Here is a 26,413-nt window from a genome sequence, read left to right as displayed (position 1 = left end):
ATCTTTCGCCGTTTATATGGTATTTCCGGTGGCAGCCTGAGATGCCACAAATTTACTCGGGCACCTGCCATCGTTTGTATGGTATTTCCGGTGGCAATCTAGGATCCCGTGGCACCTGCCGCTGTTTGTGTGGGTTGCCACCGGTTCACCGTAAGATGCCATGTCACATTTGACCGATTATGGGGTAGAACGGTGGCAAACAAGGGCTGTGTCCGAAATCACCCGCTACTCAACATATACAACCAAACCAGTAGCCTGTCGTATTGTAGAGGAAAGAGCGTATCCGACTGCAACTGCTGGTGTTTATAGCATTTGCTGGTGAGATACCTTATAGTTCATAAATGTTAACATTTACCAATATTACACTTGATAGCATTTTCATGACCCTATTTGTTTATTTTTTTCAACGTTTCTTTGATTATTTATAATATTTTATTTGTATTACAGTCTGTTATGTTGCAGTGCTAAGGAAAGAAATGGGTGGTAGCCTATGTTTTTTTATTTATTTAAAATTCAATGACAAAAAACTTTACTCACTCAAATAAAAGACTGCAGTTTAGGCTATAGGCTATAGGCTTACACTTGGCAAAGCACCTGCCAATTTTTGTGGCAATTGCCACTGCCCCCCTGTGGCAGCTGTCCCTTTCTGATTGTAAATTAAACAAGATGTTGTAACAGATGACCTATCCAAAATTATTGACATTAAACCCTCAACATTTATAGCTTACTATAGTAGGTGATATTTATATTTATCTGTGCATCACAGGATTCTAATTTAAAACCATGTACAAAGGTCTTGGTATGAATTACTAGGCTGTATTTAGGAACAAAACTCTTGAATATAACATAATAAAAAAATATTTTAACAATCACTGTTCCTCAAATCTTGCAAAGAGTCTGTAATTGTTTTTATCAAGAAGTTCTTCCCAGAAGTTGTCATAGTCCTTTTTCTTTTCAAAGACAAATGTAAAAAGTTCTGCTGGAGAATCCTCATCCAGTTCCCCATCCCAGGTTTCCATCTCCTGGATGGCTTCTTTTTTTCTTCTCTGTCCATCAAAAGGACAGCAGGGAGTTTCAGTCCTCCATGGAATGTTGCCTTATCGCACCAGTCAGCTGCAGCTAGGCTATGTTGGATTAGAATGTTTTCCTGCAGTAAAAAAAAGTATGTTATTGATAATTTATGTTTTTCCCAAGTGAAGACATCCCAAAATGTCAGTATATATTCATAATTGTCTTAATTTTACATGTAAATAAAAATAATAATGAATGGTAATGCAACTAATCTGTATCCAGAGCATCTTCAAAACACATCAAAAAAAGCAAAAAAGCTTCCTGTCACAGTAAGCGATGCTGTATTGTATGGTCAAGCAACCGACAACACCCAAGTGCTGCTCTGAGAAAAAGGTGGGCAGTGATCCCCTTTATACGATTCAGATGACACCCTGCAGGGTTGCCAGGTATGGAAGGTAATTTAAGTATTGCAGCTTCAGATGTTCATTATGCTTCTTATAAGGAGTTATAATGATCTGATATGTGAATTGTTTGAAATCCTTGTTTGAAAGGCTACATTTTGGACGATTATTAATGTATTACTTACTTACCTTGCATTTATCCTCCTTCTCTCTTGTTCAATTAAATTAAATTCCAACAACTATATGTATAGAGATATATATTATTTTTTTTACAGTAGGACCATTTTATTCTTCCAGTCTTGCAACAAACATTGATTGATTGTGGTAACAAACCACATCAATCAAACCTGCAGACACCTTGTCAGTGACAACATACCAGTATTTATGCACCAAAGCAAAGAAGCTCTTGTTGCCTCATTTTCATGAATAATTTACAAAACATGCATATGTTTCCAATACATCGGCATGTGTTATACTGTTCTTAGGCTACATATCATGCACTACGGATTACTTTAAGTCCATAAACTATATTTTCAAATTTGACAATCACCTCAAGCCACTTGTGATAATATAGTGTCCTTATCATAACTGTTGCCTTAGCACACTTTAAATGGGTGACGTTTTAATGGATACATTAAGAGAAAACAAGTGTTCCTACAAACATCATAAAGCATTGCAAGTAATTAACCATCAGGGCTGATGTTTATATTCTTACAGGACAAACACAAATCTGGCAACCATTTTACACAACCACACAAAGATGTCTTGTGTACTGTAATGAAATTGTAATAATGTATATTTTTTCAATTTAATTTAATTTAGCAAACTGTATTCAGATGATTAATATTATAAGGCAAAGTGAAGTTTATGTATGCTATGTTAAACCTTTCAGAAAACATTTTGTGCTCTAGGCTACATAATATAAACGAACGATTGCTTAAAACATGATGCATTTGATTTTGGTGCTCATGTGCTGTATTTATGTGATTTATGTGTTCTCTGTCTATCTGCTTTTATCTATGCTCCTGTGTTTTCTGTCTGTGCTTATGTGCCTGCTGGTGACAGGTGAAAACAATGATAGCATAAACAATACAGTATATAGGCACGTTTTAATATGAATGCTAACAGAAGAGTGCAGGTGAAAGAGATGGTTATTTTACCTTAGATGTAGCTGGCAAGACGCAAAAGACGAAGCCAGAGCTTGCTCAGAAACTCATGCTGTTGCTTCCATTCCCATGTGCTGTTAATTTATAAGTCACTGGCTGCTAGTTGATGAATCTCTTCACTGGTGTTGTACTCTCTATGAGGATATTTATGTAGTTTTAAACAGTTCACAAACTCAGTACTATTATCCATTAGTAGCCTAAAGCAGATGCATATTGACATCAGCAAACCTCATCAAATGTTTACAGGTTGAAATGCCAAGTAATCTCCCACTGGAAAGATAGTAATTTACAGTAAAAATAACGTTTATAAAACAAAAAGTTTGTGACTATCTTTTGTAAAATGTGTACAAAGTTCTCTTACTACAGAATAATCAGAATCAGCTTTAATGCAAATCCAACCTGCGGCCCTTTTCTGCATGTCTTCCCCTCTCTCTCTGTGCCCCTTTCCTGTCTATCTTCGGCTGTCACTAGCAATAAGAGTTATTTTATTTTTTTATAGTTGATTCCCCCGCTAGCCGCAGCTACAGGCTTCATATTCGTCCTCAGCTCCACCGACAGTCCACATCTTTTATCCGGGCTACTGCCAGCATGGCGATAGTCGGAGCTTCACAATCGCTCTTCAGTAAGCTATAGTCGTCCTGCTGATCTCTGCTGATCAGGGTCTGAAAAAAAAAGAAATTCAAGATTTAAAAAATAAAGGGGGCACAATCCTAAATATTGTTCCCCTATTGTAATCATGCTTTAAACTGCAGTCTTTTATTTGAGTGAGTAAAGTATTTTGTCATTGCATTTAAAAAATAAATAAAAACATAGGCTACCACCAATTTCTTTCCTTAGCACTGCAACATAACAGACTGTAATACAAATAAAATATTATAAATAATCAAAGGAACGTTGAAAAAAATAAACAAATATGGTCATGAAAATGCTATCAAGTGTAATATTGGTAAATGTTAACATTTATGAACTATAAGGTATCTCACCAGCAAATGCTATAAACACCAGCAGTTGCAGTCGGATACGCTCTTTCCTCTACAATACGACAGGCTACTGGTTTGGTTGTATATGTTGAGTAGTGGGTGATTTCGGACACAGCCCTTGTTTGCCACCGTTCTACCCCATAATCGGTCAAATGTGACATGGCATCTTACGGTGAACCGGTGGCAACCCACACAAACAGCGGCAGGTGCCATGGCATCCTAGATTGCCACCGGAAATACCATTCAAACGATGGCAGGTGCCCGAGTAAATTTGTGGCATCTCAGGCTGCCACCGGAAATACCATATAAACGGCGAAAAATTTCGTGGCATCTCAGGAAAAATCGTTGGCATCTCAACCTGCCACTATAAATGCCACTGCTAATGGAGCAGATGCTGTGGCATCTCAACCTGCCACCGGAAATGCCACTGCGAGCTGCAGATGACGCTATTTGAGCTAGCCCCCCCGCCCCAGAGGTCGCTTTTGAGATCATTTCCGATTGCGGCAACTTGATGCATTTCTGTGGAATCTTACAGATCCCAACCAGCCTGGGGGCATGGAGATCTTGGGGATCACCACGACGTCCATCTCTGTCAAATGGGCTGAAGCGCCTCTGATGGCCAACACCACCTTCTTTTACAAAGTGAACTACCAGTGTACGCAGCAAATCACCCAGACTAACACCACGAACACCAGTCTAATACTGACCAACCTGTTCTCTGGAACATCTTACAATATCTCCGTGGTCACAGTAGGGGTTCTCGGTTTCCAAAGCAAGGAAGTCAGGATGAATTTGGTCACAACAAGTGAGTGTTACCAAACACACACACACACACACACAGACTCACACAAACTAAGCCATCAGGCCTCAGGAGCCATTGTCTGAACACACTCAAAAACACCAGCTTACGCATAAACACAGCCCCAAGACTGTTGTTTTCTTAACCGCTCTTCCACTAATCTCTCCAAGCTGTCTTTGATCTCATTTCTCAGGGCCTGAGCGTGTCAGGTCACTGACGGCACAGGCAGGGGAACATTACGTTACCTTGACCTGGGATTGGCCTGTGGAATACAAACCCAGTTACGTCTTCATTGTGAACGGGACCAACTTCACCAACTGCACCGGGTTTAATTCAACCACCATCAGCGATCTGGACCCTGGTAGGCCATACAACTTCAGCGTGACTACGCAGACGGTCGACGGAACCCAAGGAGACTCGGTCTGGTTCCCCTTCTGCACCGGTAGGACCTTCCTTCATAGAGCTTGTTTCACATTCCAACGGCGCTCCGACATGTTGAGAATGCATGTGGATTTAGAAAAGGACAGATTATCATTAGCTAAACACGCATAAATTCAATCCAGATGTAATTCAGACCGTCCTTCACTCTACAGTTGCCAGCTCTGTGTCCAACCTGATGTGCAATACTACTGACGCTCCTTCACCTGCCCACCTGAATCTGTCCTGGTCCCAACCCCAAGGATGGAACCGGGGTTTTCAGATCAGTGCTACTGAAACCAATCTGCCTTCCCAGGGCCCGGTATGTTCACTTGTGAGGTTATTATTACACAATGCATGTCCCGACCTGTACATTAAATCAAATATGAGGATTTGATGACATTTTGGAGTGATTAGTTGATTGGTTTTGTGTAGGTCCAGAATCCTAACGTCAGTGAGTCCTGTAACCCAACCTGTGGCTACCAAATACTTAATCTGAAGTATTACACCAACTACACACTGTCTATCACCACCCTGGGCTGTGGTAAATCCAGCACCGTCCAAATCTACACCTGCCTAACTGGCATCAGTGGTACGTGAAAGAAACAATCAGATAGGATGGAATAGGATAGGATGGAATAGGATATGATGGGATAGTATATGATGGAATTGGATATAATGGAATAGGATATGATGGGATAGTATATGATGGGATAGTATATGATGGGATAGTATATGATGGAATAGGATATGATGGGATAGTATATGATGGAATAGGATATAATGGGATAGTATATGATGGAATAGGATATCTCTCACATCCCACATCGAGAGGGGTCAGCTGAGGTGGCTTGGGCATCTGTTTCGGATGCCTCCGGAACGCCTTCCTGGGAAGGTGTTCCGGTCCCGTCCCACCGGGAAGAGACCCCGGGGAAGACCTAGGACACGCTGGAGGGACTATGTCTCCCGGCTGGCCTGGGAACGCCTCGGTGTCCCCCCGGAAGAGCTGGAGGAAGTGTCTGGGGAGAGGGAAGTCTGGGCATCCCTGCTTAGACTGCTGCCCCCGCGACCCGGCCCCGGATAAGCGGAAGAAGATGGATGGATGGAATAGGATATAATGGGATAGTATATGATGGAACAGGATATAATGGGATAGTATATGATGGGATAGTATATGATGGAATAGGATATGATGGGATAGTATATGATGGGATAGTATATGATGGAATAGGATATGATGGGATAGTATATGATGGAACAGGATTTAATGTAACAGTATGTGATGAAGTAGGATATGATGGAATAGGATATGATGGAACAGTATGTGATGGAACAGGTTGTAATGGAACAGTATGTTATGGAACAGTATGTGATGGAACAGGTTGTAATGGAACAGTATGTTATGGCACAGTATGTGATGGAACAGGATTTAACATAACAGTATGTGATGGAGTAGGATATGATGGAACAGGATATAATGGAATAGGATATGATGGAACAGTATGTGATGGAACAAGATGTAATGTAACAGTATGTGATGGAACAGGATATGATTGAACAGTATGTGATGGAGCAGGATATGATTGAACAGTATATGATGGAACACGATATGATGGAAGAGGATATAATGTAACAGGATATGATGGAGTAGGATATGATGGAACAGTATGTGATGGAGTAGGATATGATTGAATAGGATATGATGGAACAATATGTGATGGAACAGGATATGATGGAACAGTATCTGATGGAACAGGATATGATGGAACAGGATATGATGTAACAGTATGTGATGGAAAAGTATGTGATGGAACAGGATACGATGGAACAATATGAGATGGAGTAGGATATGATGGAACAGTATGTGATGGAATAGGATATAATGAAAAAGCATATTTCCTATGCAATACGTATCGAGGTCAAATGTACAGTAAGCCCATAAACATGTAAATGTTGTAAGTATAACAAAGTATTTACGTCCCATTTCTTTTTACTATCATCCTCATTTCCAGCCCCCCCTGCCCCATCAAACATTGAGTCCCTAGTCGCTATCCTGAATAGGACCACAACTTCCTTCACCATACAACTGAAATCCAATATCCTGAACGACACCAACGGAATGGTCAAGCAGTTTGGTGTGCTGGTAACGTCAGACATCAAGAGTGCGTTCCTTTAACTCGTATTCACTAACATCTGTACATTAATAATTTTTGTTTGATGTGAAGACACCAACCTGAGTGTGTTTTGAGTCAGTGTATAAAAAATATTTTGAATCAGTGTCCTTGAAACCAAAATCTCTTTTTGCTTCTGTGTTGTTTTTATTGCAGGTTTTAATCTGTCCAAATCAGGGCAGTACTTAATGAACACCTATAATAAATGGATTGTTGATTCTACCCTAACATACCTGGCCACGGTCCGTGACACATCTAGTCTCAGAAGTACTGGGAGCTTTGATGTTATCATAGGGGACGAAACATTATGGAACAGCTATTTAAATGGCCAACTGAAAGCCAGTAGTGTTTACAGGTATGTAACAGAACACTGGAATGTGTGAAGGACTTAGCTTTAATTAATAATGGGAAAATTAAAAGTAATTGACTCTTTTTGTTCTGATATGTCCACAGCTTTGCCATTGTTTTATTCACTAAAACTGACCCTGAAAACGTTCCTTCATCAATCTACTCTGTAACATTGCCGTTCTCAGATCAAGTTTCTCTTTCTCAGAACAATGGTAAATACTGCACAAAACCCTTTACTGCAGCACTTAACTATATAAACCATTTAAAACATTCTAATCAAAAATATGAATATCCAAAAAGGCACTTGTGAGGTGCTATGAGCTGTTATGAATGCTTATAGCAAGTGTTATAATGAATAATGGGGTGTGAAATGCTTTACAAAGATTTTTGAAATGGAGTGTGGAAATGTTCACAAGGCTTTGCTGTCTCTCCTTTTCTCTGGTCATTATTATGTAGAGATCACCGGTCTGGCCATTGGGGTAGGTCTTGGAATATTCACGGTCCTCCTCCTCATCGTCGCCGGCATCTTCTATATCCGGAGGTGAGAGATCATCGTCATGATCACCTGACCAATTATGGGGTGTACAAGTGGGGAGCGTTTTAGAAGAAATTTCACAAATGGAATCCTCTGGGCTCTGTTTTGTTGTGTTAGAAGCAACTTAAATCCCAAATGAATTACACCCTAAATGTCTCGATGTTCATATGATGTTTGGATGCTTTTCGCTTTTACAGACACACAAAGAAAGAGACGTCAGACATCCAGATTCAGTCGATGAGGTGATTCTTCCGTTCCTTCGCTTGTGTCTCAGTAAAACAATTTACCAAACAAATAACACCAATAATAATAGGAGTTTGGGTTGAAGAAAAAAATCCCATCTTCCACCACTGACGTTTGTTCTTATTCTCTTTTTCAGAGCTAAAGTGTGAGTATCAAACGCGTGGCTGTAACCGTAACAGACACGACGCATGTCTTGCTCAATGCTCCTGTCCTTGGTGTTGCTGTGTGTTTTTCTCAATGCTCCTGTCCTTGTCTTGCTGTGTGTTTTTCTCAATGCTCCTGTCCTTGTCTTGCTGTGTGTTTTTCTCAATGCTCCTGTCCTTGTCTTGCTGTGTGTTTTTCTCAATGCTCCTGTCCTTGTCTTGCTGTGTGTTTTTCTCAATGCTCCTGTCCTTGTCTTGCTGTGTGTTTTTCTCAATGCTCCTGTCCTTGTCTTGCTGTGTGTTTTTCTCAATGCTCCTGTCCTTGGTGTTGCTGAGCAGAAACATTGCCGTGAGGGTGGAGGATTATGAGGCATATTACAAGAAGCAGAGGGCGGACTCTAACTGTGGCTTCGCCGAGGAGTTTGAGGTAAACCATGAAGCTGCTTAAATGGTTCATACCAGTGCCGGCTCTGGCCATTTGGTGGCCCTAAGGAAAATGTGATTTGTGGCCCCCTGTCTTCTATTGTTAGCAGTCAGAGGCCCCCTAGCGTTTGGGGGACCTAAGCGACCGCTTTTGTTGCTTATGCCTGGAGCCGGCCCTGGTTCATACACATCCGGTATAATGGATGTCCCATTGGACTTCAGATGTTGTTCTGTGTTCTGTAAATATACCAAGTGATTCTGTTAGCTACTTGGAACCTAATGTCTTCTCCTCTCACTCCAGGATCTGAAGCCAGTTGGAACAGCCCAAGCAAGAGCCAGCGCTGTGGCCTTGGAGAACAAGCCCAAGAACCGCTACAACAACGTTCTTCCCTGTGAGTCGACCAAGACCCCTGACACTTGACCCTCGTCTCCATGACAATAATCCAGATCCTCCTGCCACTGCTTACCATACCTAACATAGCCGGTCATATCTAACCCTCCATCCCCATTGCCAAACAGACTAACTCCTTTGTTTACTCAATAGCTTAGCTATTTACACAAGAAAAAAGTTACACTACAGTAGATAGGCAGCAAGATGGTCTTTCTTTGGGCAGGAAGACAAGGAGTCTCTTAAGTTCTATCACCCCTCACTCCTCCTCTTTCCAACATCCTAGATGATTCCTCTAGAGTGAAACTGTCCATCCAAGGTGTTCTATCACCCCTCACTCCTCCTCTTTCCAACATCCTAGATGATTCCTCTAGAGTGAAACTGTCCATCCAAGGTGTTCTATCACCCCTCACTCCTCCTCTTTCCAACATCCTAGATGATTCCTCTAGAGTGAAACTGTCCATCCAAGGTGTTCTATCACCCCTCACTCCTCCTCTTTCCAACATCCTAGATGATTCCTCTAGAGTGAAACTGTCCATCCAAGGGAGTCCATTCGATGACTACATCAATTCTAACTACATCCCGGTGCGTACCAACCCATCATCATCGCCATCGTAATCTGCCTGCTCTGACCCGGTTTGCTTCTGTGCTGTGCTTTGAGTTTCTATCCCAAAGCAGGGTCCAGTTGCGCGTTGATTCAAATGAGCTGAACCTCCGGCACTAGTGATTTTACATCCGTTTCACACTGACCAGGATGTACAGTTGTATGGAAACATTTGGGAAAGCGAGAGTCGGCTTGTAGTAGAGGCTTACATTCTGCGTCAACATGTTTTGCGATTGCCAGGGTTACAACTCCAGGAAGGAGTTCATCGCGGCCCAGGGTCCTTTGCCTTGCACCGTCAACGAGTTCTGGAGGATGATCTGGGAGAAGAATGTCCAGACTCTGGTCATGCTGACACGCTGTAACGAACAGGGACGAGTGAGTATATATCGATACTGCACAGTCACTCGCACACACTCATATGTACAAGAGCCTGCAGACTTACCAACTAACTCCCGAAGCAGGTTTGTCAAAAGATAAAAATTAATATATATGCACAAACAGAAACACAAACAGAAAATACAAAACACAGGGTGCCACAAGGCACTTAGTGAGTCGTGGTGCTCGCGAGGCCAGTGTGTGGGTTCGATTCCCACAGGTGGCCAGTATTAACATGAAGGACGCAACCATAATCTGCTTTGACTCAAGGTTGTGTTACACACAAACGGTGAGAGGGAGTCAGGCCACAGGACTAAGGCAGGTTCTCACCAAACCAGACAGAACCTGAACCAGATGAGAATGGGATGAAATCTGGTCTGTGACTTGGGCTGCTGTTTAATTTGTGACCTCTCACTGAGAAAGCATTGGAGGTCACAGACATGGCTCCTGTTGAAAATGCATTTGGAAATCATAGACACACATGGCTCACATTGACAAAGCATTGAAATCTGTGCCTTGAATTCTGAAATAAAGGTTTAACTATGAAAGGATGTGAAAGATAACAGACGATAAGTCCCTTTTATAACCCTAATACATTTAGACTTGTTAGGTAAGCATGGGACGTTGTCTTCACAGCACACCAATTCATAAGAACACACCATCTTTCTCTTCTAGGTAAAATGTGAGAAATACTGGCCGTCTGAAACCAAGTGCTTTGGAAACATCACTGTTGCAACCACCTCTGACATTCCTCTAGAAGACTGGACTATCAGGGACTTCGAAATAAAAAATGTACGTTTTTGGGGTGATTGCAGGAACAAATAGTACTGATGTTTTCATCAACTGCTAAATGGGTGTAACCAGAGGTGTTATTCATAGCTCAGGTAAAAACTACCCTTACCAGTTAAAAAATATTTTTTCTTTTTTTACATATATTTTTCTGTTAGAAATGCATATTTCTGTTTGAAACAAAGATTTATCACATCATTGATAAATGCTGACAGTTTTTTTTGTTGAAAAAAGTAATAACTGTGCAGGTGTATTTTCAATGACTTATGCACACTTCATTATGACTAGCAGTTTGATTAGGAAATTAGGAATTTTGCCAGATATTTTTAGATCCCACTGAGTGGCTGTCCCATCTAGATATCTTAAAATGCAGTGTGTAGGTGTTCTGGCTAAGAGCAAAACGACTCAAATGTAAAGGTGTCATTATGGTTCACATACATCCGTGGTTATCAGGAAGTGTCTTTGTGATTGGCTGACAGATAAAGACAGCAGAGACACGCTCCGTGCGTCACTTCCACTTCACAGCCTGGCCGGACCACGGCGTCCCAGAGACCACGGAGCTACTCATCAACTTCAGACATCTGGTCCGAGAACACATGGACCAGTACTCGCGCCACTCCCCCACTGTTGTCCACTGCAGGTACACATACCACACATGCACATGCAACATGTCACAATAGTTGAGTGAGTAAAAACATTTTTTGATCCCCTGCTGATTTTGTACATTTGCCCACTGACTAAAAAATGATCAGTCTATAATTTAAAAGGTAGGTTTATTTGAACAGTGAGAGACAGAATAACAACAAACAAATCCAGAAAAATGCATGTCAAAAATGTTGATTTGCATTTTAATGAGTGAAATAGGTATTCGACCCCTCTGCAAAACATTACTTAGTACATGGTGGCGAAACCCTTGTTGGCAATCACAGAGGTCAGATGTTTCTTGTAGTTGGCCTCCATGTTTGCACACATCTCAGGAGGGATTTTGTCCCGCTCCGCTTTGCAGATCTTCTCCAAGTCATTAAGGTTTCAAGGCAACTGGAACCTTCAGCTCCCTCCACAGATTTTTTGGGATTAAGATCTGGAGACTGGCTAGGCCACTCCAGGACCTCAATGTGCTTCTTCTTGAGCCACTCCTTTGTTGCCTTGGCCGTGTGTTTTGGGTCATTATCATGCTGGAATACTCATCCACGACTCATTTTCAATGGTTTTCACTCAAGATTTGACGGTACATGGCCCCGTCTATCGTCCCTTTGATGTAGGGAAGTTGTCCTGTCCCCTTAGCAGAATGTTTCCACCTTCATGTTTTTGACGGTGGGTATGGTGTTCTTGGGGTCATAGGCAGCATTCCTCCTCCTCCAAACCCGGCAAGTTGAGTTGATGCCAAATAGCTTGATTCTGGTCTCATCTGACCACAACACTTTCACCCAGTTCTCCTCTGAATCATTCAGATGTTCATTGGCAAACTTCAGACGGGCCTGTACATGTGCTTTCTTGAGCAGGGGAACCTTGCGGGCGCTGCAGGATTTCAGTCCTTCACGGCGTAGTGTGTTACCAATTGTTTTCTTGGTGACTATGGTCCCAGCTGTCTTGAGATCATTGACATGATCCTCCCGTGTAGTTCTGGGCTGATTCCTCACCGTTCTTTGAGATCTTGCATGGAGCCCCAGACAGAGGGAGATTGAGAGTTCTTTTGTGTTTCTTCCATTTGCAAATAATTGCACCAACTGTTGTCACCTTCTCACCAAGCTGCTTGGCGATGGTCTTGTACCCCATTCTAGCCCTGTGTAGGTCTACAATCTTGTCTCTGACATCCTTGGACAGCTCTTTAGTCTTGGCCATGGTGGAGAGTTTGGAATCTGTTTGATTGATGGATTGCTTCTGTGGACAGGTGTCTTTTATGCAGGTAACAAGCTGATATTAGGAGCACTCCTTTTAAGAGTGTACTCCTAATCTCAGCTCGTTGCCTGTATAAAAGACACCTGGGAGCCAGAAATCTTTCTGATTGAGTGGGGTCAAATACTTGTTTAACTCATTAAAATGCAAATCAATTTATAACATATTTGACATGCGTTTTTCTGGATTTTTGTTGAAATAATAGACTGATCAATTCTTGGTCAGTGGGCAAATGTACAAAATCAGCAGGGGATCAAAAAAAAAATCCCTTCACTGTAGGTGCAAATATGATGTACTTCAATTCTCACAATTAAATAATGCAAATATTTTTTGTCAATATATGATTATCCTGCTTTTTATACAAACCCGATTCCAAAAAAGTTGGGACACTGTACAAATTATGAGTAAAAAAGGAATGGAATAATTTACAAATCTCATAAACTTATATTTAATTCACAATAGAATATAGAAAACATATTGAATGTTGAAAGTGAGACATTTTGTAATGTCATGCCAAATATTGGCCCATATTGGATTTCATGAGAGCTACACATTCCAAAAAAGTTGGGACAGGTAGCAATAAGAGGCCGGAAAAGTTAAATGTACAGATAAGGAACAGCTGGAGGACCAATTTGCAACTTATTATGTCAATTGGGTATAAAAAGAACCTCTCAGAGTGGCAGTGTCTCTCAGAAGTCAAGATGGGCAGAGGATCACCAATTCCCTCAATTCTGCGGCGAAAAATAGTGGAGCAATATCAGAAAGGAGTTTCTCAGTGAAAAATTGCAAAGAGTTTGAAGTTATCATCATCTACAGTGCATAATATCATCCAAAGATTCAGAGAATCTGGAACAATCTCTGTGCGCAAGGGTCAAGGCCGGAAAACCATACTGGATGCCCGTGATCTTCGGGCCCTCAGACGGCACTGCATCACATACAGGAATGATACTGTAATGGAAATCACTACATGGGCTAAGGAATACTTCCAGGAAACATTGTCAGTGAACACAATCCACCGTGCCATTCGCCGTTGCCGGCTAAAACTCTATAGGTCAAAAAAGAAGCCGTATCTAAACAGGATCCAGAAGCGCAGTGTCAGGGACATTTCTTTAATAATGTATTCTAACAGATTAAACGACTGAGCAACTGTTTAGATGAGAAAAGGAATGTTGGTTGTGCTGTGGGAAAGGAAGTATGAGGTGTTGAGGTAAACATGAAGCTCCAGCAGGACGGGGGTGGATACAGATCAATGGGTTTTAGGACAGGATAGGAGAAGATACACAACAGGGGGTAGGAAGGATAAGGAACAGAGGTGGTTTTATAGTGCGACCATGTGGATTCCTAACCCCACCCATTTCTCTGTAAGTATTGAATATATTTCCCAATGCTTTAGAGACTCCTCAGATGATTATGTATGTAAGCGTTTGACGCGTCTCTCTTATTTGCAAATAATAAATGAACTGTTACTTTGTGCCAAGAGTATTTCGTCTCTGTACTTCCTTCTAAAAGAGTTCTGATCGATAAAATTGCCATCACAGCAGGCGTTTTCTTTGGGCCAAGGATCATTTAAAATGGACTGTGGCAAAGTGGAAAAGTGTTCTGTGGTCAGACGAATCAAAATTTGAAGTTCATTTTGGAAAACTGGGACGCCATGTCATCCGGACTAAAGAGGACAATGACAACCCAAGTTGTTATCAGCGCTCAGTTCAGAAGCCTGCATCTCTGATGGTATGGGGTTGCATGAGTGCGTGTGGTATAGGCAGCCTACACATCTGGAAAGGCACCATCAATGCTGAAAGTTATATCCAAGTTCTAGAACAACATATGCTCCCATCCATACGTCGTCTCTTTTAGGGAAGACCTTGCATTTTCCAACATGACAATGCCAGACGCGAGCGCCTGGTGGCCGGGCCTTCCCCATGGGGCCTGGCCGGGCTCAGCCCGAACGGGCGACGTGGGGCCGCCCTCCCGTGGGCTCACCACCCACAGGAGGGACCATAAGGGGCCGGTGCGAAGAGGATCGGGCGGCAGTCGAAGGCAGGGGCCTAGACAACCCGATCTCTGGACACGGAAACTAGCTCTAGGGACGTGGAATGTCACCTCGCTGGCGGGGAAGGAGCCTGAGTTAGTGCGTGAGGTTGAGAGGTTCCGATTAGAGGTAGTCGGGATCACCTCTACGCACGGCTTGGGCTCTGGAACCACACTCCTTGAGAGAGGATGGACTCTTCACCACTCTGGAGTTGCCCATGGTGAGAGGCGGCGGGCTGGTGTGGGTTTGCTTATAGCTCCACAGCTCTGCCGCCATGTGTTGGAGTTTACCCCGGTGAACGAGAGGGTCGTTTCCCTGCGCCTACGGGTCGGGGATAGGTCTCTCACTGTTGTTTGTGCCTACGGGCCAAACGGCAGTGCAGAGTACCCGACCTTCTTGGAGTCTCTGGGAAGGGTGCTGGAAAGTGCTCCAACTGGGGACTCTATTGTTCTACTGGGGGACTTCAACGCCCACGTGGGCAACGACAGTGACACCTGGAGGGGCGTGATTGGGAGGAACGGCCCCCCTGATCTGAACCCGAGCGGTGTTCAGTTATTGGACTTCTGTGCTAGTCACAGTTTGTCCATAACGAACACCATGTTCAAGCATAAGGGTGTCCATCAGTGCACGTGGCACCAGGACACCCTAGGCCGCAGGTCGATGATCGACTTTGTTGTCGTCTCATCTGACCTGCGGTCGTATGTCTTGGACACTCGGGTGAAGAGAGGGGCGGAGCTGTCAACTGATCACCACCTGGTGGTGAGTTGGATCCGATGGCGGGGGAGAAAGCTGGACAGACTCGGCAGGCCCAAGCGTACTGTAAGGGTCTGCTGGGAACGTCTGGCCGAGTCTCCTGTCAGAGAGATCTTTAACTCCCACCTCCGGCAGAGCTTTGACTGGATCCCGAGGGAGGCTGGAGATATTGAGTCCGAGTGGACCATGTTCTCCACCGCCATTGTCGAAGCGGCCGCTCGGAGCTGTGGCCGTAAGGTCTCTGGTGCCTGTCGAGGCGGCAATCCCCGAACCCGGTGGTGGACACCGGAAGTAAGGGATGCCGTCAAGCTGAAGTCCTATCAGGCCTGGTTGGCTTGTGGGACTCCTGACGCAGCTGACGGGTACCGACAGGCCAAGCGGGCTGCAGCCCGGGTGGTTCTGGAGGCAAAAACTCGGGCCTGGGAGGAGTTCGGTGAGTCCATGGAGAAGGACTATCGGCTGGCCTCGAAGAGATTCTGGCAAACCCTCCGGCGCCTCAGGAGAGGGAAACAGTGCCCTACCAACGCTGTTTACAGTAGAGATAGGGTGAGAAGCTCGGTCACCCGGGAGGAGCTCAGAGTAGAGCCGCTGCTCCTCCACATCGAGAGGGGTCAGCTGAGGTGGCTTGGGCATCTTTTTCGGATGCCTCCGGAACGCCTTCCTGGGAAGGTGTTCCGGTCCCGTCCCACCGGGAGGAGACCCCGGGGAAGACCTAGGACACGCTGGAGGGACTATGTCTCCCGGCTGGCCTGGGAACGCCTCGGTGTCCCCCCGGAAGAGCTGGAGGAAGTGTCTGGGGAGAGGGAAGTCTGGGCATCCCTGCTTAGACTGCTGCCCCCGCGACCCGGCCCCGGATAAGCGGAAGAAGATGGTATGGTATGGTATGGATAATGCCAGACCACATACTGCATCAATTACATTGTCATGGCTGCATAGAAGAAGGATCCGGGTACTGAAATGGCCAGCCTGCAGTCCAGATCTTTCACCCATAGAAAACATTTGACGCATTATAAAGAGGAAGGTGCGACAAAGAAGACCTAAGACAGTTGAGCAACTAGAAGCCTGTATTAGACAAGAATGGGACAACATTCCTATTCATAAACTTGAGCAATTTGTCTCCTCAGTCCCCAGACGTTTGCAGTCTGTTATAAAAAGAAGAGGGGATGCCACACAGTGGTAAACATGGCCTTGTCCCAACTTTTTTGAGATGTGTTGATGCCATGACATTTTAAATCATCTTATTTTTCCCTTGAAGTGATACATTTTCTCAGTTTAAACATTTGATATGTCATCTATGTTGTATTCTGAATAAAATGTAGAAATTTGAAACTTCCACATCATTGCATTCTGTTTTTATTCACAATTGTACAGTGTCCCAACTTTTTTGGAATCGGGTTTGTAGTTATATCAAGTAGGGGTGCACGGATACCACTTTTATATTGTCTGTAATAAATCAGAGTACTCAACTTTCAGTATCTGCCAAAACTGAGCCCAATACTGCCATGTCTTAGAGGAGAAATGTACACCATTAGAAATTGTATAGTTAAAACTGTTGGGTTCTTAATTAGACTGCCGTTAGCATTAGTTAACTTAGCTAGCATCAGGAAGTGGGGTTAGCTTAGTGTGACCACATTTTCAATCCCCAAACCCAAACCGTTTGTGTACCACACATTCATACTGCACATGTATGCACTTATGCACACATGTTTCTCATCGCATGTGTTTGTAGTTGGTGGAGCAGGGGAGTTGGCCCTGTTTGTTACTGTTTTCACTGTCCTGTGTGTTTTTTCGCTTTGAAGAGAATTGTTGCTTCGCTAAGCAGTTCTACGCAGTTGTTTGTTTGGTTCCGACTCAAATGTGGAAACATTACAGTATTATTACAATAATTATTATTTTAATTGTGGTGAAAACCTGGGACAATTTGGTAGTGAATGTCAAAACCTGGGACAATTTGGTAGTGAATGTCAAAAACCGGGACATTTTAGTGTTTTACAGATATTGTTGGGACCCGGGACACCTAGCTTAAAACCGGGACAATCCCAGGCAAATCAGGGTGACTGGTCACCTTAGGTTAGCTAGCTAAGCTTAAGTTTCTTGGTACCCCTTCAAACACTTGCTTTGCAAAGATTGTAGCCATTTTATTTTGGTTGATGAGGCATAACGAATATCTTTTTACGATCTGCTCGAAATCAACAAGCTGCATGTTTATGACACATTGTCCAACAATCTGTTTCGCAGCATCGGCTCATTACTATACATGTACTCGCTTTCGGCAGTAACTGTAATTTTGGGTCCATAGTACCTAAAAAACCAAGCCCAGTTGCCACCGGAAATAGTAGACCATCTGTGCACCATTGGCACACTATTTCCAGCATACTATGGTTTGGGACATACACATGGTTTTGATCAGAAACAGTGTAGACATTGTTGATTTTGTAAATGACTATTGTTGCTGGAAACGGCAGATTTCTTATGGAATATCTACATAGGTATACAGAGGCACATTATCAGAGGTCATCAGTCCTCTGTTCCAATTGCATATTGTGTTTGCTAATCCATATTTATGAGTTTCATAACAAATAAACCTTGAAACTTGATTTTAGAAGGCTAATTGATCATTAGAAAACTCTTTTGCAGTTATGTTAGCACAGCTAAAACCTGTTGTACTGATTAAAAAAGCAATAAAACTGCCCTTCTTTAGACGATTTGAGTACCTGGTGTATCAGGAATTGTGTGTTCGATTACAGGCTCTAATGGACAGAATAAAATTACGTAAGTTTATACTTTAGTCTATTCTTGTTCTGAGAAATGAATGCTATTCCATGCGAGAAATGGCCGAGAAACTGAAGATCTCGTACAACGATGTGTACTACTCCCTTCACAGAAGAGTACAAACTGTCTCTAACCAGAATAGAAAGATGAGTGGGAGGCCTTAGTGCACAACTGAGCAAGAAGACAAACATTCACTTCACAGGTTCTCAACTGGCAGCTTCATTCAATAGTACCCGCAAAACACCAGTCTCAACGTCAACAGTGAAGAGGTGACACCAGGATATTGGTCTTCAAGGCAGAGTTGCAAAGAAAAAAACATATCTCAGACTGGCCAATAAAAAGAAAAGAGAAATCTAAGTTTGAGGTGTTCGCATCACAAAGAAGAACATTCGTAAGATGCAAACCAAACCAAACAATGCTGGAGGACTTCATTCACGCCATCTGTCGTGGTTTGGTGGTGGTGAAGATGGGCGTTTTTACAGGATAAAAGGGATCTTGAAAAAGGAAGGCTATCACTCATCATTTTGCCACGCCATGCCATACCCTGTGGACGGCACTTGATTGGAGCCAATTTCCTCCTACAACAGGACAATGACCCAAAGCACAGCTCCAAACTATGCAAGAACTATTTAGGGAAGAAGCAGTCAGCTGGTATTCTGTCTATAATGGAGTCGACAGCACAGTCACCGGATCTCAACCCTATTGAGCTGTTGTGGGAGCAGCTTGGCCGTATGGTAAGAAAGAAGTGTCCATCAAGCTAATCCAACTTGTGGGAGGTGCTTCAGGAAGCTTCACATGGGGGAGATCTCTTCAGATTACCTCTACAAATTGACAACTAGAATGCCAAAGGTCTTCAAGGCTATTATTAGTGCAAACAGAGGATTCTTTATCAGAAGCAATGTTTAAAGGATACTATTATTATTTCTAATCTTTTCAATGACTACATTGCCTATTCCTTTTTGCAATATCTCTTATTCAAACTCATTTCATTTATGTTTTCATAGAAACCAAGGACATTTCTAAGTGAACCCAAACTTTTGAATGGAAGTGTATCTGTATATAAATACTAGTACGTCATTGTTGTTTGTCCCTTCAGTGCGGGCGTGGGACGTACCGGCACCTTCATTGCCATTGACCGGCTGATCTTCCAGATTGAGAGGGAGAGCATGGTGGATGTGTACGGCATCATCCATGATCTGCGCATGCACCGACCCCTCATGGTGCAGACAGAGGTCAGTAACTGTCTGCCCTGGTCAGTTTTTTTGACTGCTTGAGGCTTCACTGTATAACTCATCACTGTGGCTAAAGTGGAAGTTACAAACCAGATGATTACAGGGTCACCGAACGTTCCGATTGGTCAGTCTGCTTTTTCTTATTGAGCTGTGTTGTGTCTCTGTCTTACAGGACCAGTATGTGTTCCTAAACCAGTGTGCCATGGATATTATTCGATCCAGAACCGGAACCAACGTGGACCTAATCTACCAGAACACTGCGGCACTCGGCATATACGAGAACGTAGAACCCAAGAATAAAAGAATGAAGAATGGCTATCATGATGCATAGGCCCCATGTCCACACTTAAGTCTCTCCATTACCCCCTCTTGTCCTACACTCCTATGGTCCACATCATGGGGAGTGGTAGAGTTTAAACAAACTGTATTTATTAATCCATTTGTTCACATTGTCATAGGCTTTTAAAATATTTTTATTTTATTTATTTGGTAAAGAAGTTGGCATTGACAAGGGATACAGATGCACAGTTTTAATCACCAACAATGGAATGTACATATCATTATATTTTAGAGATTTAAGTCTTAGATATCTGTATTTTTATATTGCCGATACTTTGATATATCTGCTTGCTCTCCTATTTTGATTGCCAGCGTTATATAAATATTTGCTCAGGTATGTGAAGTGATGTGTGGATGTACTGTGAGACATGCCATACCTTAAATGAAGCCAAAGGTTTTTATATTAATATAAAACAAAATGCAGGTATAGTTTATTGTTAAAGGAGTTAAATGTGTTGTTGAAATGTATCTTGGGATCACCACCTAGCATAATTTTACAATTTTATTTTTGTTACTTTATCTGACCGCCCTGTCACTAGTCCCCACTAGGTGGTGCAATGACATTCCTTATATATTTAATATTCCAAAGTTAAAATGTTAACCATATCAACTATCTTCTTTCTGAGAATTGTTGGGCATTGGTATGCACTGTTCTGCATGATGCACTGGATGCATTCAAGATTTTACACTGGCCTTTTAAATTCTCCTATGTTTTGGTTTGGTTTGTGTACATATTATTGAGGCGATCATGATGAATGAATCTGTGGCTCACCTGTGCTGTTGAAACCCACTTTGTGCAATACAAAATCCCCCTTCAGTCTGTAACCTCAGCTCATCCTTCTGACACTTAAATACCAAGAGGGTACAGAACACACACATGAAATACCGCTTCCCTACTAAGGCTTGACCATAGTTCTGGTAATGCTGGGCATTCTCCCTGTCTGTGATGTTTTTGTCATGGGAGCCTTCACTGGGAAGGGCAGTTTTCCATGGAGCGATGTACCTTTTGTACATGTGGGCCCAGGCCAGAAACAACCTCCTTTAACCAGAAAATAAGGGATTGCTATCTAAGCAATATCCCTGTAGCCCTGTGTAGTGATCAGAAATGCCTGGGGGACTTAAGTGACAAAGGCCTGTGTTTCTAGGACTGGGTCGATTTACACACCAGCTGTATTGACAACATTTTAAGTAATTATGCCGTCATTTTATACAGTTTCTCTATCATAATGTACAGTACTTTGATTAAGTTCTTCAGAGCACTTATTTTGGTGACAATGTTATTTTGTAGACCTTAATATTACAGCAGAGTCCAAATAATCTTCCTTAGAGTTTTCCTTAGAATTCCAGATCTAGGAATTCTGGTATTGATCCTATGTCAGATGCTCTTTGAGATGCAGTGTAAGATGCTATGTAATGCTTGCTGGTACAATGCATATGAGGAAAATATGTAGATTGACTGTATCATTCTGTCTGCCAGTACTGGGATTAAAGATGCACTCTTTTTGCTCTATAAGTGAGCTTCTGTTTCACTGTTGTATGCCCTGTCTGATGTGTCGATCGAGACGACTGCTTCAGTAAATTACTAACTACATTACTAACTTCCTAACTTGGAGAAAATACTAAATCAAATGCTACATTAAAAGAAACCCTGGAATGGGGCATCTAGTAATGAAATAGTAGCAGACTGCGTCCAACTGTTCGAAGCAATTACCAGAACGTATCTTTTGTATATTGCTCATATGCATCAGTTGAACCCGGGCCACCATCGTTTTTTTGTTAGTTTTTTTTCACGAACGGGACGATTTATTGTTCCTTTCACAAAGGCTCATTGTCATGTCGCTCTGAGAGAAACGGCGTATTTAAGTTCCTTTGATGGACCTGTGTCCCGTACTGTACCTCCGAGCGCCACGGGCCCCTGGCCCCGTGTTGCTGAGTCAGGGCTTAAGCACAATGGGGCCACAGGTATAAAAAGAAAGGTTTGAAACAGAAACAGTATCAGTTCCAGAGCAGCAGCAGCAGGAGCAGAGAGCTAAAATGACCTCCACCGGCCTGAACATGAACAGCAGGGTAGGTATCTGTTGTGTCTGTGAATGTCATCATCTGGACCGTCGGGGTGAACACCCAATTGAACTGCTTCCTGACCACCCCCCCCTCCCCCTCAGATCACCTTCTACGAGGACAGGAACTTCCAGGGTCGTTCCTACGAGTGCATGAGTGACTGCCCCGACATGACCTCCTACCTGAGCAGGTGTCACTCCTGCAGGGTTGAGAGCGGCTGCTTCATGATCTACGATCGCCCCAACTACATGGGAAACCAGTGGTTCATGAGGAGGGGAGAGTACCCTGACTACCAGCGTATGATGGGCCTGTCTGATATCAAGTCCTGCCGTATGATTCCCATGGTAGGCCTGGCCACACCCCGTCTGTCGCCTCCCGCGGCGTCTGGCGCACGCGTCCGTTCCTCGGCGCGTCTCAGTGTCGCCCATCCTGTGTGACACCGTAACGATGTGGGGGGGGGGGTGAAAACGACAACAACAAAAAACTTTTGTTCTCATTTACAGCACAGGGGACCTTTCAGGATGAGGATCTACGAGAGGGAGAACTTCGGGGGCCAGATGCACGAGATGATGGACGACTGCGAGGACATCGTGGGCCGCTACCGTATGAGCAACTGTATGTCCTGCAACGTGATGGACGGCCACTGGCTCATGTACGAGCAGCCCCACTTCAAGGGCAAGATGATGTACATGAGGCCCGGGGAGTACCGGAACTTCAGCCAGATGAGCATGGGCTCCATGGGCCGCTGCATGAGCATGAGGAGGATCAACGAGTCCTGTTACTAGGATGTAAATAAGAGAAGCCACTAAATAAAATGGGAATCTGAAAGAACAGTGTTTCTTGGGTCTCTTGAACAGCCAAACTCTTTGAGAGGCTATACTGAAAACATGCTAACGTGTCATACGTGAACTTAAAAAGGTGAACTTAAAAATAAAAATAGAGATTACCAAGAGGATGATGTACAATCTGTACCCAGACAAAATACTGGGACCCACCCCAGATTGGTAAATATAAGACAAAACATTTTAAATAGGCTGTCTCTACCGAGTTCAGAGTATCTTTTAATTTGAGCTGAACTGATGGCACATAGTGTTTAAACCAAAATGTCTGAAGGAACTGGTGCCAGTAATGTCCATATCACCAATATCACTGGCTATTGCAGGCTGTCAGATTAGCTCAATCAACAACAAGTCAGCCTCTGAGCATCACGTAAACACACACAAAAATAAGTTATGCTCATTTTAGTGAATTTACACTTTTAGAAGATCACATGTTTCCTTAATTTTTTGGAGCAGTGTATTTTTCCAAAAACAATAACATTTCTCAGTTTCAACAATTGATATGTTGTCTTTGTACTGTTTTCAATTAAATATAGGGATAAATTATATGAACATCTTTGCATAGTATTTTTATTTGCATTTCATGCAGCGTCCTAACGCTGAATCCTATAGAAACACACTAACACACATTTCACACATTTCCTGAATATTAACAAAATGTCCTTAAAACCATAAACATACAGGTGCTGGTCATAAAATTTGAATATCATCAAAAAGTAGATTTATTTCAGTAATTCCATTCCAAAAGTGAAACGTGTATATTCATTCATTACACACAGACTGATATATTTCAAATGTTTATTTCTTTTAATTGTGATGACTATAACTGACAACTAATGAAAATTTGAATATTACTTAAAACCAATACAAAAAAAAGATTTTTAGAACTGTTGGCCAACTGAAAAGTATGAACATGAAAAGTATGAGCATGTACAGCACTCAATACTTAGTTGGGGCTCCTTTTGCCTGAATTACTGCAGCAATGCGGCGTGGCATGGAGTCAATCAGTCTGTGGCACTGCTCAGGTGTTATGAGAGCCCAGGTTGCTCTGATAGTGGCCTTCAGCTCTTCTGCATTGTTGGGTCTGGCGTATTGCATCTTCCTCTTCACAATACCCCATAGATTTTCTTTAGGGTTAAGGTCAGGCGAGTTTGCTGGCCAATTAAGAACAGGGATACCATGGTCCTTAAACCAGGTACTGGTAGCTTTGGCACTGTGTGCAGGTGCCAAGTCCTGTTGGAAAATGAAATCTGCATCTCCATAAAGTTGATCAACAGCAGGAAGCATGAAGTGCTCTAAAACTTCCTGGTAGACAGCTGCGTCGACCTTGGACCTCAGAAAACACAGTGGACCAACACTAGCAGATGACATGGCACCCCAAACCATCACTGACTGTGGAAACTTTACACTGGACTTCAAGCAACGTGGATTCTGTGCCTCTCCTCTCTTCCTCCAGACTCTGTGACCTTGATTTCCAAAGGAAATACAAAATGTACTTTTATCAGAGAACATAACTCAGCAGCAGTCCAGTCCTTTTTGTCTTTAGCCCAGGCGAGACGCTTCTGATGCTGTGTCTTGTTCAAGAGTGGCTTGACACAAAGAATGAGACAGCTGAAACCCATGTCTTGCATACGTCTGTGCGTGGAGTTTTTTGAAGTACTGACTTTAGCTGCACTCCACTCTTTGTGAATCTCCCCCACATTTTTGAATGGGTTTTGTTTCACAATCCTCTCCAGGGTGCGGTTATCCCTATTGCTTGTACACTTTTTTTCTACCACATCCTTTTCTTCCCTTCGCCTCTCTATTAATATGCTTGGACACAGGGCTCTGTGAACAGCCAGCTTCTTTAGCTATGACCTTTTGTGTCTTGCCCTCCTTGTGCAAGGTGTCAATGGTCATCTTTAGGACAGCTGTCAAGTCAGCAGTCTTCCCCATGATTGTGTTGCCTACAGAACTAGACTGAGAGACCATTTAAAGGCCTTTGCAGGTGTTTTGGGTTAATTAGCTGATAAGAGTGTGGCACAAGGTGTCTTCAATATTGAACCTTTTCACAATATAAATTCTTTTCTGAGATACTGAATTTGGGGTTTTCATTAGTTGTCAGTTATAATCATAAAAATTAAAAGACATAAACACTTGAAATATATCAGTCTGTGTGGAATGAATGTATACATTATACAAGTTTCAATTTTTGAAAGGAATTACTGAAATAAATAAACTTTTTGATGATATTCTAATTTTATGACCTGCACCTGTAATTCTTAAATTTTCCAAAGTTAGGTTTCCAAAAAAGTTAGGACGCTGCATGAAATGCAAATAAAAATACTATGCAAAGATGTTCAAATAATGTATCCCTACATTTAATTGAAAATAGTACAAAGACAACATATCAAATGTTGAAACTGAGAAATGTTATTGTTTTTGGAAAAATACACTGCTCCAAAAAATTAAAGAAACATGTAATCATCACTGTATAACACCTACACAATTACATTTCAGGGATATCAATCTGTCCAGTTAGGAAACATAAGGGATTGTGAATCAATGTCACCTTGTTTTGGTGCAAATGAAATTGACAATAGGGGCACTGGAGAGGCAACAGCAAGACAACCCCCAAAAAGGGAATGGTATTGCAGGTGGTGGCCACAGACAATTGCTCTCTCCTTATCCTTACTGACTGATTCTCCCCTAGTTTTGCGTTTTGCTAGTGTCCTTGTCACTACTGGTAGCAGGAGGCGGTACATGCAGCCCATTCACGTTGTGCAGGCAGTCCAGCTCCATGAGGACAGCATGAGGGCCTGACATCCTCTAGTGGGACCTGTGCTTACAGCCCAGCACCGTGCATCTCGATTGCCATTTGCCAGAGAACACCAGAATTGGCAGGTCTGCCATTGGCGTCCCGTTCTCTCCGCATAAGAGAGCAGGTTCACACTGAGCACATGACAGACGTGAAAGAGTCTGGAGATGCCGTGGTGAATGTTATGCTGCCTGCAGCATCATCCAGCATGACCGGTTTGGTGGCGTGTCAGTGATGGTCTGGGGAGGCATATCCTTAGAGGGTCAGACAGACCTCCACATGCTAGTGAATGGTACCCTGACTGCTGTTATAAACTGGGATGAAATCCTGAGACCCATCGTCAGACCTTACGCTGGTGCAGTGGGCCCTGGGTTCCTCCTGGTGCAGGACAATGCCCAGTCTCATCTGGCCAGAGTGTGTAGGCATTTTCTGAATGATGTTGCATTGATGCCATTGACTGGCCCTCACGTTCCCCAGACCTAAAATCCAACTGAGAACCTCTGAGACGTTATGTGCCGTCATCTGTGCCGTCAAGTAAACAGTTCTGGGCTGCAGGCAGGCCAGTTTAGCTCAGTTTAGTACTACGAAGCCATGCTGTTGTAATTTGTGCAGAATGTGGTTTGGCATTGTCTTGTTGAAATAAGCAAGGCCTTCCTCATGCTTGTTCAGCATTAATGGTGCCTTCACAGATGTCATGTGCACAAATGAACCCCCATACCCCCATCACAGATGCTGGCTTTTGAACTGTGCACTGGTAAAAAGCCGGATGGTCCCTCTCCTCTTTGGTCCAGGGGACGCAGCGTCTATGATTCCCAAAAATAATTTATAATTTTGTTTTGTCAGACCAACAGTTTTCCACTTTGCCTCAGTCCATCTTAAATGAGCTTGGGCCCAGGGAGGCAGCA

General features: G+C 43.0%; 2 protein-coding genes across 7 annotated transcripts in view; both read left to right on the top strand.

Moving 5' to 3' along the window:
• Positions 1-21,327, top strand: part of LOC105009875 (protein tyrosine phosphatase receptor type J) — a 66,685-nt gene extending 45,358 nt beyond the window's left edge. For all 6 annotated transcript variants that reach the window (XM_034288185.1, XM_034288186.1, XM_034288184.1 and 3 more), the window contains 18 exons: positions 4,094-4,363; positions 4,551-4,799; positions 4,951-5,096; positions 5,210-5,366; positions 6,787-6,936; positions 7,102-7,300; positions 7,399-7,505; positions 7,750-7,834; positions 8,026-8,070; positions 8,208-8,216; positions 8,554-8,641; positions 8,939-9,029; positions 9,537-9,610; positions 9,870-10,004; positions 10,680-10,796; positions 11,273-11,433; positions 19,340-19,475; positions 19,648-21,327. In XM_034288185.1, the coding sequence (XP_034144076.1) occupies positions 4,094-4,363; positions 4,551-4,799; positions 4,951-5,096; positions 5,210-5,366; positions 6,787-6,936; positions 7,102-7,300; positions 7,399-7,505; positions 7,750-7,834; positions 8,026-8,070; positions 8,208-8,216; positions 8,554-8,641; positions 8,939-9,029; positions 9,537-9,610; positions 9,870-10,004; positions 10,680-10,796; positions 11,273-11,433; positions 19,340-19,475; positions 19,648-19,806 (2,378 nt within the window). In that variant the 3' untranslated portion in view covers positions 19,807-21,327. The remainder of the gene's footprint in view (positions 1-4,093; positions 4,364-4,550; positions 4,800-4,950; positions 5,097-5,209; positions 5,367-6,786; positions 6,937-7,101; positions 7,301-7,398; positions 7,506-7,749; positions 7,835-8,025; positions 8,071-8,207; positions 8,217-8,553; positions 8,642-8,938; positions 9,030-9,536; positions 9,611-9,869; positions 10,005-10,679; positions 10,797-11,272; positions 11,434-19,339; positions 19,476-19,647) is intronic.
• A 463-nt stretch (positions 21,328-21,790) lies between these two features.
• Positions 21,791-22,703, top strand: LOC105006379 (gamma-crystallin M3-like). The gene is made up of 3 exons (XM_010864881.2): positions 21,791-21,881; positions 21,977-22,216; positions 22,376-22,703. Exons 1-3 carry the CDS (start codon positions 21,849-21,851, stop codon positions 22,655-22,657), a joined length of 555 nt encoding a protein of 184 aa, XP_010863183.2. The 5' UTR covers positions 21,791-21,848; the 3' UTR covers positions 22,658-22,703.
• Positions 22,704-26,413: the final 3,710 nt, after the last annotated feature.

The sequence above is a fragment of the Esox lucius genome, chromosome 19 (genome assembly GCF_011004845.1).
Source record: "Esox lucius isolate fEsoLuc1 chromosome 19, fEsoLuc1.pri, whole genome shotgun sequence".
In the NCBI taxonomy this organism is placed as follows: Eukaryota; Metazoa; Chordata; class Actinopteri; order Esociformes; family Esocidae; genus Esox; species Esox lucius.
Note: the sequence above shows the minus strand (reverse complement) of the source record. Positions and strands in the feature narration are given on the sequence as shown.